Source organism: Tripterygium wilfordii, chromosome 15, assembly GCF_013401445.1.
Source record: "Tripterygium wilfordii isolate XIE 37 chromosome 15, ASM1340144v1, whole genome shotgun sequence".
NCBI lineage: Eukaryota > Viridiplantae > Streptophyta > Magnoliopsida > Celastrales > Celastraceae > Tripterygium > Tripterygium wilfordii.
The window spans coordinates 10795584-10814253 of NC_052246.1; the positions used below are offsets into that span (position 1 = coordinate 10795584).

At 37.2% G+C, this 18670-nt stretch overlaps 1 protein-coding gene across 1 annotated transcript; it reads right to left on the minus strand.

The window, feature by feature from the left end:
- Positions 1 to 17737, minus strand: LOC120016256. The gene is made up of 18 exons (XM_038868938.1): positions 17586 to 17737; positions 13951 to 17404; positions 13573 to 13759; positions 12593 to 12747; positions 12383 to 12462; positions 11599 to 11730; positions 11390 to 11506; positions 9322 to 9414; positions 8595 to 8672; positions 7969 to 8025; positions 5775 to 6516; positions 5640 to 5695; positions 5145 to 5224; positions 3817 to 3899; positions 3611 to 3690; positions 3139 to 3218; positions 1945 to 1990; positions 1 to 1677 (listed from the first exon to the last, which is right to left on the minus strand). Exons 2-18 carry the CDS (start codon positions 17195 to 17197, stop codon positions 475 to 477), a joined length of 6516 nt encoding a protein of 2171 aa, XP_038724866.1. The 5' UTR covers positions 17198 to 17404; positions 17586 to 17737; the 3' UTR covers positions 1 to 474.
- Between the last annotated feature and the right edge of the window lie 933 nt (positions 17738 to 18670).

Sequence of the window (18670 nt, forward strand, 5' to 3'; positions counted from 1 at the left end):
TTTTGGATTCTGAATGTCCGTTGCTCCGTCACTATAGTAAATCCAACTGTCAGCACAGAAGCAATAAAATTCTTTCAGAAATCCAGGTGACAAATCATATTCTGTAACTCATAATTTAAGTCAGCATCCATTTGTACATCATCAAATACTTTCCCCGCCACTCGAAACAAAATTCTAACATAGAGACCAAGAAATTGGTCAACCTCTACTATTCTTGATCCCAAGTTAATGAAGTTTCTAGATTTCTCCATGAGAAAATGGTACACAGAGAAGAATGCCTACCACTTTAAACTTAAAAGTATGAATGGACAAAACCAAGAGAGAATAAATTGCAAGCTGGATCATGTTTTTCCACTCAGCTATAACAATCACATGGACTCTGCAATTCAATGAATTTTCTATGGCAAATAAAAAACTGGAGTATAAATATCTAAATGAGAAAAAATTTTGGTGCCTCAAAACATTCCCTGCGAATCAATGCTGATTTTGGTGATGCAGATGTGGGTGCAGATGCGGATTATAATAGCAACCAGCTTTCTCCACTCCATGGTTTACATCCTGTGTACAATATGGACTTCTGGACTCATTTGTCACGTTTCCTACGTCTACGCTGCATATTCCACCTCTTAAATTGTTACCCGCATATCCCCACTGACCTCTTCGAAGCCACGGGGGCACTTTATTCCAATTTTGCTGCCTGTAATACTTCTTTTCCAAATCATATGAGGATCCCCTAGCTCGTTTACACGTTTCCTGGACGTTTGCAACTTGCAAGTTCGCCTCTGATTGGCGAGGAAAAATTGTAGTATGATTCTTTTCATGTGGATAACAACTAGTATCAAGGCTGTCCTTATGTCCTTGTGCTTGTTCATTAGTTGCCGTAGACTTAACCACACAATGTGGAGTACTTTTTGTATCACGAGGATATGGAGGTAAAGGAGGAAAAGGACGGAAAGGCATTCCAGGAGCAATAACCCAACTTTCCAGTCTCTCATTGTCTGGCGAGCCAATCTGCTGCACAATAGGCAATGGAATTCCATATGCCACGGGCAAGCGGGAAATAAATTTACCTTGCGAATGACCAACAACCACCTCTACGGGGCAGTTCAAGCGGACAACACTTTGTGGAGTTATTGAAGTAGACGATGAAACCAGGGTGGGATTAAGGGGAAATGAAAAACCAGGAGGGACATCCACGGGGGAGTTTATCCTTCCATTGGCAGAACAGATAACTTCATTTTGCAGACACTGACGCTGAATATATTCAAGGCAGCTGTTATCTTCTCTGCTTACCTGCTCTAAATGATCCACTTCTCCTACGTTTGGTGAGATGCTAGATCTCACATTAGTCTTTGGCATTGATGGCTGATCCCATCTACTTTTACGCTTCTGAGTCTTTGCACCATTGGTCTTGCAACCACCAGCAGAAGATTCAAAAGAACCCTTTTGAACAGTGCCATCCACTGAAGTTGTGACAGGCACTGATTGCATGACGCAGTCAATTGCTTTTATAGATCTAACAGCATCATCACGCCAGTGATTATGTGATACTGAAACGCTCCCACAGCTCGAACCTCTATGAAATTCCATCCCTCCATCATCCCTATCCAAGCTGTTAGCTTTTCTGACAAATTTTGGGATCCATCTATCACGAAAGTGACGTGCAATTTGATGAACCTGAATGTTAACAATAAAGTAATGAAATACAGATATTTACCCATATTGTGGCGTTCAGCCAGAGACATTCATTGACATAATTGTGGACATAAAAAAAATATTTGTTTAGCAAAAGAAGAATTTATTAAGAGGCACAAAGAGAGTGTTTCATATATATGGAATAGTTGAGGGAGACAATGAGTTCCTAAACGATTCGCCATCAATACAACTAAAATTATATGATGTGAAAATGCAGTCCAGATATGAAAGGAAAATTTTGAAATATACCTGTTTGTCATCATGTTCTGTCAATGACAGCATAGACTCCCTAAAGCTGCAATTAAATTGCTTCTCAGTCAGACACAATGAAATGTAAAATCAAGATAGGAAAGCCATGAAAGAACATCACCAACTTCAAATAGAAAACAAGAATAATATGCATGATTGAATGACAATACCCAAATTTGACTGACCGGAGTGGTGAGACAAGAACCATAAACTTGAATGTGTTCATAATCATGTTACTTTAGCTAGTCTCAACAGGCATGCCTATTCAGACATGCCCCATCCCAAATCCAAACGGACCACCAAATATCAAGATAAGAAATGGAGGACACAATCAAAAAGGTTGACAGAAAGTTTATCTTCCTTTATAAGTCAATATATGAAGGACATTTCATGATAATGAGTTTATCGATGCCATCTATACACGTACAGAATCAGGTTGATCATCATCTCCAAATGGGATATTGTCTGTAGAAGCCCTCTTTAGTAGGATTTCTTGGGCAAGGGCCATTCAATAGCAAATGAATTAAATGTTTGGAACTTCAAAGTATGAAAAGAAAAGACAATGAATGTTGATTTTATCTGTTTAATAATTTGATGGATCCTTTGGATTGAGAGATACAAAAGAGCGTTGAGCCATTATGGGTTGTTAGGGATAGATTGGTTTGTGCTCTTTTGCTTTTGGGCTTTGGCATAGTGCTTAGTTTCTAGTATATATTGTCATGTATTATCTAGTAAAAGGGGTGGCAAACCCTTGGTACCTTCCCCCAACACTACTTCCTTTATCTTTCATAAGAGGACGAAAAAATTATCATTTCAAAAAAATTAAAATGCTACTAAAAATGTCAACAACACGACAATAACAGAGTATTAAAGGGAACAAAAAATATTAATACTGGTCTATTATCTTTTTGGACTTCAAAACTTTTTTTGGGCTAAGATAAGAAAGTACATGTACAATCTTCATCTCTTTGGACCGGTTTAGGCTACTACTTTTAATTTCATTTAAATTTTTTTCATGATCATCATAATCATCATCATCACCATTATTATTATCATTATTATTATGCCTAAAAAGAGTCGAGCAACAAAGAAAATTATCTAAGGTAGAACAGCACCCAAAAGATCAAATTTATCTAATCTGGAAGAGGATATAATATAGGAAACAAGCTCACTAAAAAAGAAATAAATATAAACCTCTCCATTCCAGGACAAGGAGGGCCTCCGTTTATATGATCAAAAGCAAGTATCTCCCTTGTTGCCAAATACTCCAAAACCTGCACAATTTTGTATTATTTAATAAATTCATTTTTCATCCCTCACCAGATTAAATACATTTACATCGTACCAGGTTGAGCTACACAATGTGACAATTTATGCTTAAATAAAATCACTGAAAACAGTTCAAGCTACCAATGGCATGCTTATGAACCATGTGCCAGCTCCCTGTCCACATGGCCACACATGATTCACCTAATATTTCCTTTTGAGTAATACAGAAGACTTGGGATTTCTACTATTGAAAACCTAACCAAATATCACTAAACTACAGAGGATATATTTGGCAATTAATACTTGATAAGATACTCCAAGTTTTAAAAAAAATGAAAGGCACAAATCAATCCAAATAAGTCTCAATCTGAATTGTATTATGTCAGTTGGTAGGTACCTTCAAAAGTTTCCGGAGAATTGGGATCTTCTTGAAGTCCCTTCGATACTGCTTCATTATGTTGTGGAGCATCCGCAAACCTGAAAAGCAAGGCAATGCTCATTCTATAATGTTGAAAGACAAGCAACAGTAGCATATCTATTATTTGTCTTCAAATGGGGTAAATAAAAAGTGAATGTTGTTAAGCAAAGATGAGGAAACGCTACCATTCTTGTTAATTATATCAACCAGGACAACTCGTGATTTTGTCTTTAGAAGTGCATCAAGGATCATGGAAAGATCTCGATTGCTGCATATCAAATAATGAGACAAAAGTAATATTAGTTAGAGAAACAACTCAGAGTAAAATATTTCCATTTCATAGAGCTACATACCTTATGCTATTGTAAACCCTTAACTTCCAACTTGTCTGAGGCAATTAAGTTCTTTAAAGTCTAACTCCTAATTCAAAACTTCAATGTTCATACAAAGGCTTCTGCACCTCTGCCTTTTCTCTTCATCTCAAATACTATCATATACCTTTTTGTCATCATGTTCTGTCAACAACAGATCCCATAATGATACCCGCCCACTCCTAAAACCGTTCTTTAGGGTCTTCCTGACATTTGTATTCAAGGGTATGGTTATGCGAGGTTCCCCCTCCCTCAAACAGTTAATAACTTGACCCCACATAAAAAGGGAAAAAAACTGATTTTTAACCCCTCGATTCAAACATGCCAATAATATATGTGCTACTTTAAAACTTTGGAGCTCCCATCCTCGTAACAATCTCCTTGAGGCCATTTTTTTTTCCTCCTTGGAATTTTCGCAGCACCTTCTAGGTACTCGTTCAATAAAATTATTTTCCATTCTATAAAAAGGACTCTGATAAATTATGTCATTGCCGCATATCTGTATAAAGACAACAATCTTGAAATCTCATCTCAGATGGTTCCTTAACCATGCGAAACTTCTAAAGTTATCTTCCCTAAAGCAGAAGCCAGACTTGGTTTTCCTGATAATTTGTTTTGAGTCTTGAAAAAATGATAGCATTCCATGAAGGATTTAAGAGTGGGCCAATTTAGGTCAAAGTAAAAACAGGGAAGCTATAAACCTCCCTGTTATAATATACATAAATGATGTGAAATATCCCAATCCAACAAGTTAACTTATTGGGTTGAACGGAAAATTAACTAATCTTAACATGGTATCGGAGCGGGAGGTCTTGGGTTCAAACTTTAACTTCAGCAATTTAATCCTCATTTGTTGTTGCCCAAGTGTAGGCCTTTGTGTGTTTGTTGTTAGTCCTAGTATTGGGCCTCGTTTATTGTGCACGTGTTCGGCCGTCGGATTGTCCAACCCACACGTGAGGGGAGTGTTAGAATATATATAAATGATGTGAAATGTCTCAACCCAACAAATTAACTTATTGGGTTGAATGGCAAACTAACTAATCTTAGTAATCCCCAAATATGAAGTTAGCAGCAATCTATGAATAACCACGTGAGAAATTTTAAAAAAAATGAGATGAGAGGCAGAAAAACATCATCAATACCTCTGAATAGCTTCCCCATTGCCACTACCACCAGAAGCTGCTGTGAGGAGCAAGAGCTTCAAGTAGCCTTTAGGTGCCTCCTGATTTTTATTTTTTTTCATGAACAGACATGACATAATCGAATAAGTACACTATAAAAAGACATATGAAAAAAGGAAGTATTGACAGTATTACAAGTTGAAAGAAGAACAATTGGCTCCAAGGAAGGAAATGACCAAAAGCTTCAGTAGTTAATATGAAACATTTAGAAATCAGAGCAGTTATATAAAAATAAAAATTAAAAAACGTTGCAATGAAGAAAGACAGTGAGATTTCATCATAAACTTCAAGAATGTAAAGGCACAAAATCCTCTGTTGTACACAAAAGCGACGATGAAATCGCAACAAGCAATCACAGGTATGCGAGTTTCAATGCTATTAAACCAGTACTAAATTGCCACAATCAGAACATCGCCAAATTCAAAAGTAAGGTTTCATGGTTTCAAAACCACTTACCTTCCGCTTGCTTATCCCACCATTGACATCCAACAACTCATTAAGCTTCTCCTCAACTGCAGGCATAGAAGGACATTAATCATCAAATATTTGCATGAAACGCAAAATTTATCGAGGACAAGACTGATTCCCAACCTGCTTCAAAATGGCCATCAGAAGAACCTTCCACCAACTTTTTGGTTCTGACAGACAGCACATGAGGTTTGTTGGCAATCATCTGAACCTTGTTCTCATTTGCTAGATTACCATTAACTTTTCCTTTTTTAAGAGAACCACATGAATGTGAATTTTTTATTAAGAACCGCGATTTTGAGAAAACCCGCTTTCCTTTAACAGTTTCAGATTTTGACTTCCTACTTGCATCAACATCAACAGAAAATGATTTCTCCAGCACTTGCACAGAACACAAGGTGTTCTCTGGTGGGGTAGGTTCCCTGACATGAGATGTAGATTTAGTAGCTGAGATTGTCTGTGAGGAGACTTCTACTGGATGACTAGAACATGGAGATTTTCTTTTAGAGGCCTCCGGTTCCAGGGAACTATGAGGTTGAGAAGTGACAGAAGCAGAAAGATTGATTGCATCTCCAATTTCTGTTGTCATCTCCGAACTTACAATAGGTACCTCAACAGATTTCATGTCTTCATTGCCAAAGGAATTGGTTCTGAGATTCGTATCTTTCAAGTGTACTCCAGTTTTCACATCTTCAAGCATCATAGGTTCTGGGAATTCTTCATCTGAATCGCCTTGAACAATTACTTCAGCATTATGTGGATCACCACCTATATAACCCCGGCACTGAGGTGAGCCACAATAACATTTTTTCACAGCAGCCCCAAACACCCTTACGTAATTGTAGTCAAATGTCAACTCTTCTCCCTAACATTGATTAAAAACAACCTCAAGCTCTCGGTGTAAGATAATTAAGCATCCACATAGCACAGTGAAAGGGATATATGGGATTAGCTGCAATAAGAAACATCTTTCAAGGCAAGTGAGCATGCAGTGAGACAATATGTTAATTGAATGTAATTTCGCACAAATGTCAAGTTATCAATTTATAACATAAATTAATCATTTTGTTTGCTTGTCCACTCCTTGATGCAGCTAGAGAGGTCTCGAAAGAGGAATTTCAAAGATCTACGCAATGTAGATCCATGGCATCTTATAGGGTCTTTTCTAGCTAGTATTTAGTTTAATTTTATGTTTTCATAAGTTAGTTCATGTTTTCACAGTAAGGGTATTGTTGGAATTTCGAATTCTACACTAATAACTATTTCTATTAGTCTTTCATTAGGTTATTTTCTTAAGTCAAGCCATAATTACAATAGGAATCTTATTAGTTTACTTTTAAGGTATTCTAATATTGTTAGAAGGAAGTTTTACTAGAATTAGGATTACTAAGAGTCTATATATGTGGATGTAATCTCCCAAGGATGATGAATGAATAAATATACAGTTTTGATAGAATTTGGTAGCATGTGATATGCTTTCGATTCTAGCATTTGATGTGCTTTTCGATTTTATGATGCAATCTTCCTTTAGTGTGATGTCGGAACCCTACGAGTGATGCTTAGGTTCTTTATCTTTTCTTTACTTCATTTTCTCTAATCTCCCTGCGATTTCAGATTTGTTTATACTGTTTTAAAGACCTAATTACATGTTGTTTCAAGCCTTTCAGTAACTAAATCCCATCATCGTCGTCCTCATCTTTTTGATCTTTTTGTCAATCACAATTTCGCCCCAATAGGCCAACCCCTAGGGTTATTGTGTTTCAATATTTTTATGGACGCTACAACACTTTCCCCTCATGTGTGGGTGTGGCACACAATCCCTTGACAAGGGGACAACTAACTTGGGGATAATCAATTAGAAAGACCACACATGGGAAATGGATACCCACAAGGGCTATTACATTAATAGCCCACGCACACTGGACATCCATAGAAATATGGGTGTATCAAAACGCAGGGTAATTAATTGATTGGATTTGAGGGATGAGGATACCAGGATTCACACTCTCAACCCAGTGCTCCAACAACATATTAACCACCATCTCACCTGTAGATTAACCTGTTGTGTTACAAAATCCAACGTTTTAAACATTGGTGGGCATGGGGTGGGAGTTCAGTTGCTATTGAACTCCTATACTAATTGCGAACAGCTAATATAGAAAAAGATTCAGAACCTCAAATTTTACTTGTTTTGAAAGAATCTTCACTGAAGCTAGTAATTAAGTAGCAAGTTTGTAGCAATCAAACCAACTAACATCACAAATATTAAGACTGAAATGGATGGCCAAAAATCCAGTGTTGACAGTTATAAACGTACCTTCTTAATATCCCTTAATGCAAAAAGTCCAATACAAATTTCTCCATTCACCATCCACTGTTTGAAAAGAGTAAGTATATTATAAGTGGAGCTTAACAGATAAACATAAAATAAAACACTGGAAACTGAAGCTCAAATAATAGCACATATGATGAAGGCCAAATGTAAATGTCATTGCATCAACAAAATAGGACATCCATATTCCTGTGCGTGCAAATGTGGTCAAAATTAAAGTAAAATATAAACTTAAAAACATTTCACAACTTGCACAAGCATAGCTTGCGAATAACAAACATACAGCACATTGCATGGTTAATATGGATTCATTATGACAAAAGGAATAGAATTGTATAAATACATTATAACTACAAGCTACAAGGGATCCTGAATGATATAGTTACTAATTGAAATTTAACACTCAGAAGCAAACTTTATCAATTACTCCTGAGAGATACCTTTTTGGTATACTTTTAAACATGAACAGAAGAAAATGGCCATGTAGAAAAAATTAAAATATCTGCACCCAAGGTTTGTTCAACACACAACTATGCCAAATTACATAACAAGTAACAGCACACAATTCACTGTACAAGTTACATGATATAAAGATCACATGTGAAATTTACCTTTTCCGTTCGGCAATTAGGATCACAACTATGGTTTATGAAACGTCCCAAATTTCCTTTTGCACATGCATCTATTACCTGAAATAATGAAAAATTCCAACAAACAAACAAAATGAAGCAACAATGAGAAGAACAACTAAATGCTAACTCTCATAAATTGAAACCAAGCATTTTGTTTAATTAAATTATTTAACAAAAGCAAGACAAATAAAATGAGAGTATTAAGAATCATGTTCCTCTGCAGAGAAACTGACTCATATTTGCATCATCATTAAAGTTGAACGAACACTTACACAAACCTAGTTCAAGCAGTTTAATAACACATCCAAAAGATATGAAATAATGGATCATGTAAAAATAATATGTGGTATAAGAACACATTAACTCTATTTTACATTATCACGTATAGTTAGTTGAAAATTAAATTTTGTTATCTTGAATTGGTATGGTACAATGAAATTAGAGGACAATGATATGATAACAGGTGATCTAATAACCACATGCGTCATCTAGAAAAAAAAATAACTAATGCAAAACATGCTATCATGAAACAAATGAGATTCCACAGCTTAGGGTGCAGAAACTATATAATCACAACTTTACACATTATGGCATTGCGATAGTTAGTGCCCAATTGACAGGCAACTTAACCCTCATAAACCTGTTCATTAAAAGACAACTGATTCAATACATAAGGAAAGAGGATAGAATATGGATTGATCCACACCTCACTGCCATTCAACGTCATGAAGTAGAAATGCTTATGCCCCTTAGCAGCATACTCCCTTTGCCGTGCTTCATAAGCATGCATATCAAGCACCTGATTGAACCATACCAAAAATCATGGCAATAAAATATTAACACTAAGATGTGCCTGTCTAAGTGCATAAATAATCCTACGTTATTTACAACCCTTCGAAACTTTTCATGCAAAGCAAATCATTTCATGGCCCACTCTAAGGCCATCTCCACCTCATGCTCATCATGCTCAAAACAAAAATATTATCACAAACTATGATTTTTCATCCATAAATTCTTGTCAGAATATATATATATAATATGAAATGTCTTAACCCAAAAGGTTAACTTATTGTGTTGAATGGCAGAGTAACTAATCTTAACATTAACTTATTAGGTTGAATGGCAAGGTAAATAATCTTAACATGGCATTAGAGTTGGAGGTCTTGGGAACCTTAACTTCTGCAATTTAAACCTCCATTTATTGTTGCCCCAAGTGTGGGCCTTCATGTGTTTGTTGCCCCAAGTGAGGGCCTTTGGGAGAGTAGCCCTAGTGTTGGGCCTCGTTTGTTGTGCACATGCTGAGCCGTCGGATTGTCCAGCCCACACGTGAGGGGAGTGTTAAAATATATATAAATGATGTTAAATGCAACCCAAACAAAACTTATTGGGTTGAATGGCAAAATAACTAATTTTAACAATGCTCAAAATTGAAGTTCGTATACCATTCTACATACAAACTGATGAAATGGATCACAATAACAACTGACATCTGGATTATTTTTGACATGCATATGAACAGAACAACATACAAACAAGGTTAAAGCTCGCAATAGTCATTACCTACGCTAGATTTAATATGATCTGGAACACGTTACGATAAACAAATATGCACTCCACGTAAACATGAAAACAAAAAATGGAAGGTTAAGTTGGAAGGTGCACTTCATTAGAGAATCATTAGACTGCGAGTTCATGAGTTTCTTTGAAACTACATACAAAACCACATCAAATACACGAAGGGAAGATCAAATTGTTTCAAAAGGTTCAAATGAAGAGCCTTCATGGAAAATTATTAAAAAAATCCTTCAGAAATTATGAAAAAGGCATAAGGCTGGTTTCTTGATGCTTTTTCAAATACAAAGGTACCAACAAAAAGTCGCATTCTTTATGTGAGGTAACTTGGGAGAATGGAGAGGTCAAATTATTGCCGATATACACCTTTGTTACACAACGAAACAAAAGAAGATGTTTTAAGTGCTTAACCCCCCACTTTTGTATTGCACATGGATGAGGAAGTTTTCGTATACAGTGTTAAAAATCATGGGTGACAAACACTCCACCCAGAAAGCATTACGACCACAGAAAATTTTCAGAATCGTTCTAAATTGCTTATTCCCTCGGAAGGAACATGAAACTTGCACATGAATTCTAAGTGTAGATGGATGAAAACTATTAGCATATGGCTTAGGGGAGAAATCAATGTAAGCAAGCAAGGAATAGATAATTACCATATTATACACAATTACTTATAAATAATAAATTTGTTTTACTTTTGAACGCATTTGGCAGGCAACCCCTTGGTTCCCTTTCAATAAAATTGTTTTCTACCATTCATCATCATTCGAGCCTTTATCCCAAAAGTTTGGGATTGCCACTAAAAAAAACCTCCAGAATAATCTTGTCAGCAAAATCACTTAGCACTCTAAAATAGGACACTACACCAAAGAAATGAAATTTTCAAAAACTTTGGAAAACAAAGGTTTCGAAATTCCACCAAGAAACTTCATTTGGTCTGGTTAGCTAAAATAATAACGGTAACCTCCCACAACCATTGCTTCAAACTTGGTTAAAATCCCTAAGACTCCATCCTTTATTTTTAAATAAACAAAAAGTTTCAGAAAATCCAATATCCTACTTCGTTTGCTACAACACTAATGGTAAGCTAGCACAACCATTGTTTGAAACTTGGTTAAATCCCAAGACTTCCTTTGTTTTTTACTTAACAAAATTTAGCTCTGTAATTAGAAATTCAACGAATTAAGTTCCCAGGTTACCTCTCCAACATATTCTATAAGAAACTGCCCTTTGGATATATCCTGTTGCAATTGCAGCCCAAAACCCTTCTTCCCGCATCGAACCCACTTCATCCCGGCATATTCCTGCTTTTGGAACTGTAAACAGACATTCGGACTGAGACGACATCACATTTGAAAAAAAAAAAAATTATTATATGAAGATTTACCCAAAAGAAAAGAAAAAATACCTGTTGATTTGAGCAAATGTCCCCACAAGGACAGGTGCCTTGAACACATTCAATGTTAAGCATCCTGTTCAAGCATTGATCTCCACAACCCAACCAGCCATCTTGAGGAGGTCTACAGTGGCAAACCATGATCTGTTAACAATAAAAGACACATAAAATCAGAAATAGCAAGACAGACAGAGAGAGAGAGAGATTGTAAAACCACGACTAGAATACCAATAGCGTTAAAGAATGAAGAAACACAAACGAAACTCTATGCATTAAAGTGAACATTGTGAATTCCAAAACCATCATCACAAAAATAAAAGAAGAAAAAAAAAACACAAGCATTTACAAGCCACATACTCTGGCCTCCTACAACTATACCCAAAACCAAATAAATACTCATACTACAATAAACTAAGACATTCAACAAAAGAAAATTTGTCTGGAAACCAAGCTAGCGAATGCAGACTATGGTGTATCAGCATGATATGATGATTTTGACACATCTTGGCCAAAAAATTTCAGAGCCAGAAAGCTGTGGCAAATGATTTCATTTGCATACATTCACATTCTGATTTCTTAATAAAGATACAAACTTACAAAGTGCTTGAAAGATCTGATTTAAGAGCCTATGTCCATTCAATATAAACAACAACAAGTATAGCAATGCACCTTGACATCTTTTTTTTTCTTCAATAATGTAATACCCTTTACATACGAGAATAGTTCACCATCAGTATCATAGAAATTAAAATGTCTTTGGAACCTACATTATAAATAACATTAAGTTTGTACAAACCTCATCAATATTTTGATTTTTACGGCTGCGGTGCAGGAACTCATTAGCATCAATACGTTTGAAAGATGATTCTTGTGAAACTGTAATGCATTTGGAGAAGGGAGAAAAGATAAGTCTAGGGTTCTGGGGGGGAAAAATAGCTGAAACCCAGTCATTTCTTTAACTTCAGTATAACCTTCCAGGTGAGCTAGCTCTAATGAATGTATGTACCTGTTATATGTTTGTATTCTGACCCCTTCTGATTCAAAAGGCTGTCATCTTCATCAGCATCTGATATGCCCAACTCAGCATTAATATCTGCATTTGACTTCTCTTGAGGGATGGAGCAATCAGCAAATGCTTCATCCATGTTGTCCTTGCACGACCTTCATGATGAATCATGGAAAACAATATCCAATTCAAGTATTATAATTTAGATCAGTGTCTCCAAAAGGGATTGAAAGAAAGACAACCAGAATATTAGCCGAAGGCCCAAAAGTATCATCATAAGCCTAAACCAAAGCGTAATAAACAAAGGATTAAATGGACAATAAGTTCCACATTGAACAATGCAGCAGAAAAATGGTGGTGTCAAATCAGATTACACTCAAAATAAAAAGATACAATTATTATCAATTGCTCAATATCAACACGAACATAAAAACTTTGGGAGACTAATAAAATAACCTCAGACGATAGGGCACCTTCAAATTTTTCATTAAAAGAACATCTAACAGGACCCAGAGCTAAGCAAAGTTTCAATTTATTCCCTTAAAACTGTTCGGTGGAAATAAACCATCCCAACACTTCCACTTTCTTTTGCACAGGACAAACACCAAAGCAAAGTCATGAAGGACATCAGTCATTTAGGGTCCAGGATTCCAGTTGGATTAGGGAATCTTGGAAATTAAAAAGATTTTTTAAAAAAAAAAAAAACTGAAGTCACTGTGCCTAATTTGAAAACTGAAGATTCAACAACAAAGAATCTTCCACTGACAGTTTCATAGAAAATTGGTTTGATTGTCTTAAGTTTTGGTGTTTGTCCTTCTCTGAGAATATTTTCCACCATTTGAATCTTGCTCCCCTGTAATTTCTGTTGGGTTGCACCCCCTTGGTGCTTGAATAAATTTCTTTTCCAATAAAAAAAAAAAAATTTGAGTGCTGTGAACAAGACCATAATAGTAACTTTCAAGAAAGAAACGATATCGTACCATGGACTACTTTCATCAATGGAATTTACAAGGCCATCTGAAATGCGCCTCCATTTATGACAATCATCACAGCGTACCCAAGCACTTTCCGCAGGTAAACTCTGCTCAATTACAACACCTGATGCCATGTCCAAATTACTTATGGATACAACATTGTTGCTGCCAATTGCATCTACTATATGATTTCCTACAGCAAAAATCATGTGAAAAAATAAGAAACAAGGCTAAAATGTTTCCATCCCAAAATTCTAAATTCACATGATCAGGGAACCAAATTATCACAGAAACAAGAGAGTATTATATTATTAGGAAAGATTGCATGGTCCTGCATGGGAAATACAATAGACAAAGCCCATAGTGCTATTTTGAAAGACCTACCTGATTCAGGGTAACCTTCTACTATGCTGGTAGCGTGATCACATGCCTTCTTCTCTTTTACGTTGCCCTTATTAACCAACTTCTGTTTGCTTCCCTTCTTACAAGAAGCACTTGCTTTCCTGCTTTTCGCCAGATTATATATCTTGGATCTTTCCTTGCTCAATCCTTCAGGTTCTGAACTTTTAGCAGGTTGAACTCTTTCAGAATTAGCTGAATAAAGCACATTTTGAGAATTTTCTGATTCTGAAAGACTGAGGTGTCCATCTAGATTGCTGCACTTTTCATCTTCCACATCAATTTTGACTTCCAATTTCTCTCCAGGGACTTCGAGTTCAGTCTCTATTGGTATGGATAACAGCTCCAAACCTCTACTGCTTGATGAAATACTTGAAGCAGTCCCTGTGGTGGATGAAGTAAGACTTTCACTACAGGACAAGTGATCTCCCAATTTCTGCTTGCCTCCCCCTTTTTTTAATGGTTTAGCTGTCTTTATGATATCTGCACCAACATAAGGAAGGTTCCCTTTATTCTTTCCTTTCTTATTGCGGGCAACAGCTCCACAGTAAGAAGAACCATTCAACTCTTCTTCTTGTTTTGTGACGACTTCAGCATCAAGAACTATATTGGTAACATCTGAATCGGGCGAAGTTCCAGGATTGGCATAGGTACACTCAATTGTTCCTCCCAATGCTTCAACCACCATATGGGAGGCAAACCCAAGATTTGCACCATCTCTATCTAAATTGTCAGGGACCAAAGTACACTCGCTATTTGCTCCATGGGAATCCACATCTAATTCTGTTTTTGCATTTTCCAGATACTTGTCAACAGAGAATAGCTGCTTTTCAGCCACCTCTTCTCCCCATTCATCGTCAGTACCATTGGCTGATTTTGAAGGTTCAATGCCGTCTCCCGGACAAAAGTCACTTCCAGAATTATAAATGTTAGCCACAGCAGAAGCTGAGGTATGCTGTACCTCGGGAATCACACTTTTCAGATTACTTTGACAATTCTCACTTCCCACCTTGACCTTCAAATGTAAAACACTGGTTGGAGTACTAGACTTTCTGCCCGATCTTCTAGAGCTTCCACCTTCCCCACTCTTGTACTTCTTCCCACTTCCTCGCCTGCCTACAGATTTTATTGACTCTTGATTCAGAACATAATCAAGCCCAAGCCCATTGCTTTGCTTAAAAAGTTGTGTAATGTTCCCCATTGATCCCCAGAGAGCACAACGAGCCAATCTGGAAAAATGGCTTCTCTTTCTTTTGGGAGATTTCAGAATATATTCAAGAATTTCATGTTGATGGGGCACTTTGGCTGCATCTCTATGTTTCCTTGCAGATTTTTTCCCGTTAGACTTCCGGCTTGATTTCCTTGTTCGGTTTTCCCTTGGAGAAGACAAATACACATTTTTAGAAAATTTGATTTCAGAAACCTGATCGACTTTGACAGTATTTATTTCTTTGTTATCTTCCGGTCCAGAACTGTCAACAGCAGAAACAGAATCAATGGGGCCAAACACACTCCTCCTTAAACAATCCTTCACATCCAAACTCATAAGAGAACTTTGCTCAAAAACACCAGGGCAGCCAGTTAACTGCAGAGAAGTTGGTCTCTCCAATAAACTGTTGGCAGCCATTCCGAAGAAACCTTTCCCTGAACTTAACGCATTTTGTTCAATAGATGATAACTGGGAGAAAAGTTCAACCTTTATATCAGCTTTAGAATCATTTTTCTCTTCCAAAAGCTCCAAATTGCTTTCTGTAGAGGGACCAGCAACATGCTCAGCATCGCTTTGGTCATACTGTGGACTCAAAACGTGAACACATGTTTCAGCAGAGTTTTTTATTTCCACACCTTTTGTAGACCTCTCAGTATACGGGTCACTATCACCTGTCTCATTTTTCCGATTACCATGCCAACCACAACTTTCTAAATCACCTGCTAACGACCTTTCAGGCTTTTCATCAACCTCAGGATGAGATATCTGGTTGCAACTATGAGCTTCGATCTGATATGATGTATCAGTGTTACGGTCGAGAGCATGGAAAATCCAAGTGTCCAGCACATTTTCTTCATCACAATTCTTCGACAAAATAGTAACAGGCATTAATTCTGATAGTATTTCGCAGTTGTGTGAAGGCAATATTTGGTCATTGAAAATCGTCACTTCCTTAACCTCCATAGCCCCCTCCGCAAAGGGACAATCGATACTCTTATCATCCTTTTGCTCACCCTGTTGAATGTTTTTTGTTGCCAAACAAGTTGCTGAGACTTCAGCACCCTCTGAAGGCAATATCGGCTTGCAAGAAAGAGAATCTGGATCAACAAGAACACGACTTCTCTCCTCACTTACCCTTACAAACCCTTCCACATATGAAGAACCGATGCATTGATTACGCTTGTGCTCATCAAATTGAATATGTCGGTTTGGAGAATAAGGGCCAAATATTGATTCTGAGGAAATTTCACAACCCTCTGGAGGAACTGATTCGTTACAACTAAGGGTCTCGGTTCCTACTAAAGCATCATGTTCTTCTTCTATCACCCTCAGAATCCTTTTAGTAAAAGGGCAACTGACAAACTTATCATCCTCCTGACAATCCTGTTCAGGGCAATGGCTAGGGCTAGTCATAGATTGACGTTCCATGGGCATTTCACAGTAGGCTGAGACATTATCTCTAGTATTAGACTCCATCACAGCTAAACTATCACCTTTCTCTTCCACAAGTCCTTTTGAGGATGGGCCATTGACACCATTATAACCCTTCTGCTCCTTCGCTTGAACACAGTTTCGCTTCAAGTGAGTCGCAGACGTTTCATGAGTCTCTATTGATATTACCAGCCCATCCTTACCCTGTATCCCAGCATTTTCCATACATAAACCTTCTTTTTTCAAACAACGATTTCCGATTTCAATCTGACCCTCATCATCCAATACTTTCTCGAGAATCGGAACAGCCACATTGGCACATTCACCAACCAGGTCATCGCTATTGTTGGCAGCCGCCCTCTCCGTGTAGTCATAGCTCACACAAGCAGCAGTCTCATCAAACGACAGCTCTTCAAACCCATTCTGTATCTCAGGAGGGGCTGCATGAATCCCAGTCAATTCAAGAGAATCAAGACCCGGTTTCAAGAAGGACGGCAGCTCAGAGGTGTGACTCTGCACAAAGCCCGTTAATGAATCCTGCCCCAGAGCAGCCTCGTGCAAGACTCCGCTCGGATCCTCGCACGAACCCATCTCTATCCAAATATCAGTCTAATGGATAACCATTATCCACAACACTATAGCAATTACGATAATATAGAGCTAACGATCAATCATAGAACGAAACAATTACAATGCCTTCCCAAATTACCTCCGAACGAAACAATCCTATCCTCTCTTTCACCGCAAGCAAACCAGACGTTAACAGCCAACTAACAAAGAACCCTAGAATCAACTTCCCTGCACAACCGCAAAAAAAAAAATAATAATAATAATTCAGAACTTGCCGGATAATGCAGATACATAAACAAACGCATACACGAATATCCGAACCGTACAGAATTAAACTAAAAAGTCACATACAAGAAGAAGAGATTAACGAAAAAGAGATCATAAGACAAGCATAAATTCCTAAGCAAACCTGAGACAGCGCTATCATCTCTTGTCCTCCTCAAGTGGTTAAAAATTTTATTTTTATTTTCAGGTTTTTCGTGGCGAGAGAGAACTGTTTAGCAATGAAGAAAATAGCACTGGAGAGAGAGATTTTGCAGGAGAGAGAGAAGGAACGAATGATGGCGATTAGGGATTAACCCCACTCGCATCGGTGTTTACTTATGTAGGAAAAGGTCACTCGTGTACACGTGTCCCTATGTAAAACGATCTTTAGGGACGTGACATGGTTTCTAAAAATTATACAATTTAAAGCCGTTTTTAACAAATTTTTAATTGAGAATATTTTTAAAAAAATGTGCAACACTCTATGAATTACAATTTTGAAGGTATAGTTTCTTCTATATATATATATACATATATATATATATATATATATATATACTAAAACGGAGGATCAGAGGCGGTTTTAGAGTGTCCACGCCAACTTAGGTATGCAACAATTGAACTGCCACGTGGAATTAATTATAATAAAAAAAAATCCAAGCTTAAGTTGTTGTTGTGGTTTACGATTCTTGAGGCGCCTCTTTGTATCTCATGTTCATCCCTTCCGGTTTAACTCTTCATTGAGTCAACATCTTACAGTCAGAGATCCAGATTCATGAACCAGGGAGAGAGTAATTCCATATGCATTAAATAGCTTCAAATAGGATTCTTCAAGGCTCGGCATCAAAAGGGACGAAGTCAATTTATCTGTTCTTTCTATCTGACGGTTCCGCTGTTCCATGTTAGATTCATCCACTCTGCGAAGCTCTTTCGCCTGATGATTTTCGAGAGCAATAAAAGCTAAATAACAGGTCCATGTATTCGAATAGGTGCATGTATTTCCTTTGGGTTCCTAACCTTCTTTTATTCCATAAATGGATCCTCTCTCTTCTATCTCTATCTCCTCTGTTACCCAAATCTCATCTTTGCACAATACCGACTGCTTTATTTCGAGGTCTGTTTGTTTCCAGTGAACTCCAGCAGCAATTGTTTCTAGAGATTTTTGGTGTGCACTGACGGGACTTCTAGAGCTATACAGAACGTGCCGCCCCCAGTCTCCTTCGTGCAGGT

Coding starts and splice junctions, on each gene's coding strand:
- LOC120016256 (XM_038868938.1), bottom strand. CDS start 17,197: ATGGGTTCGTGCGAGGATCCGAGCGGAGTCTTGCACGAGGCTGCTCTG. Junction 11,507..11,598: donor ACATTTGCTCAAATCAACAG/GTATTTTTTCTT, acceptor GTCTGTTTACAG/TTCCAAAAGCAGGAATATGC. Junction 3,219..3,610: donor TTCTCCGGAAACTTTTGAAG/GTACCTACCAAC, acceptor AAAATTGTGCAG/GTTTTGGAGTATTTGGCAAC.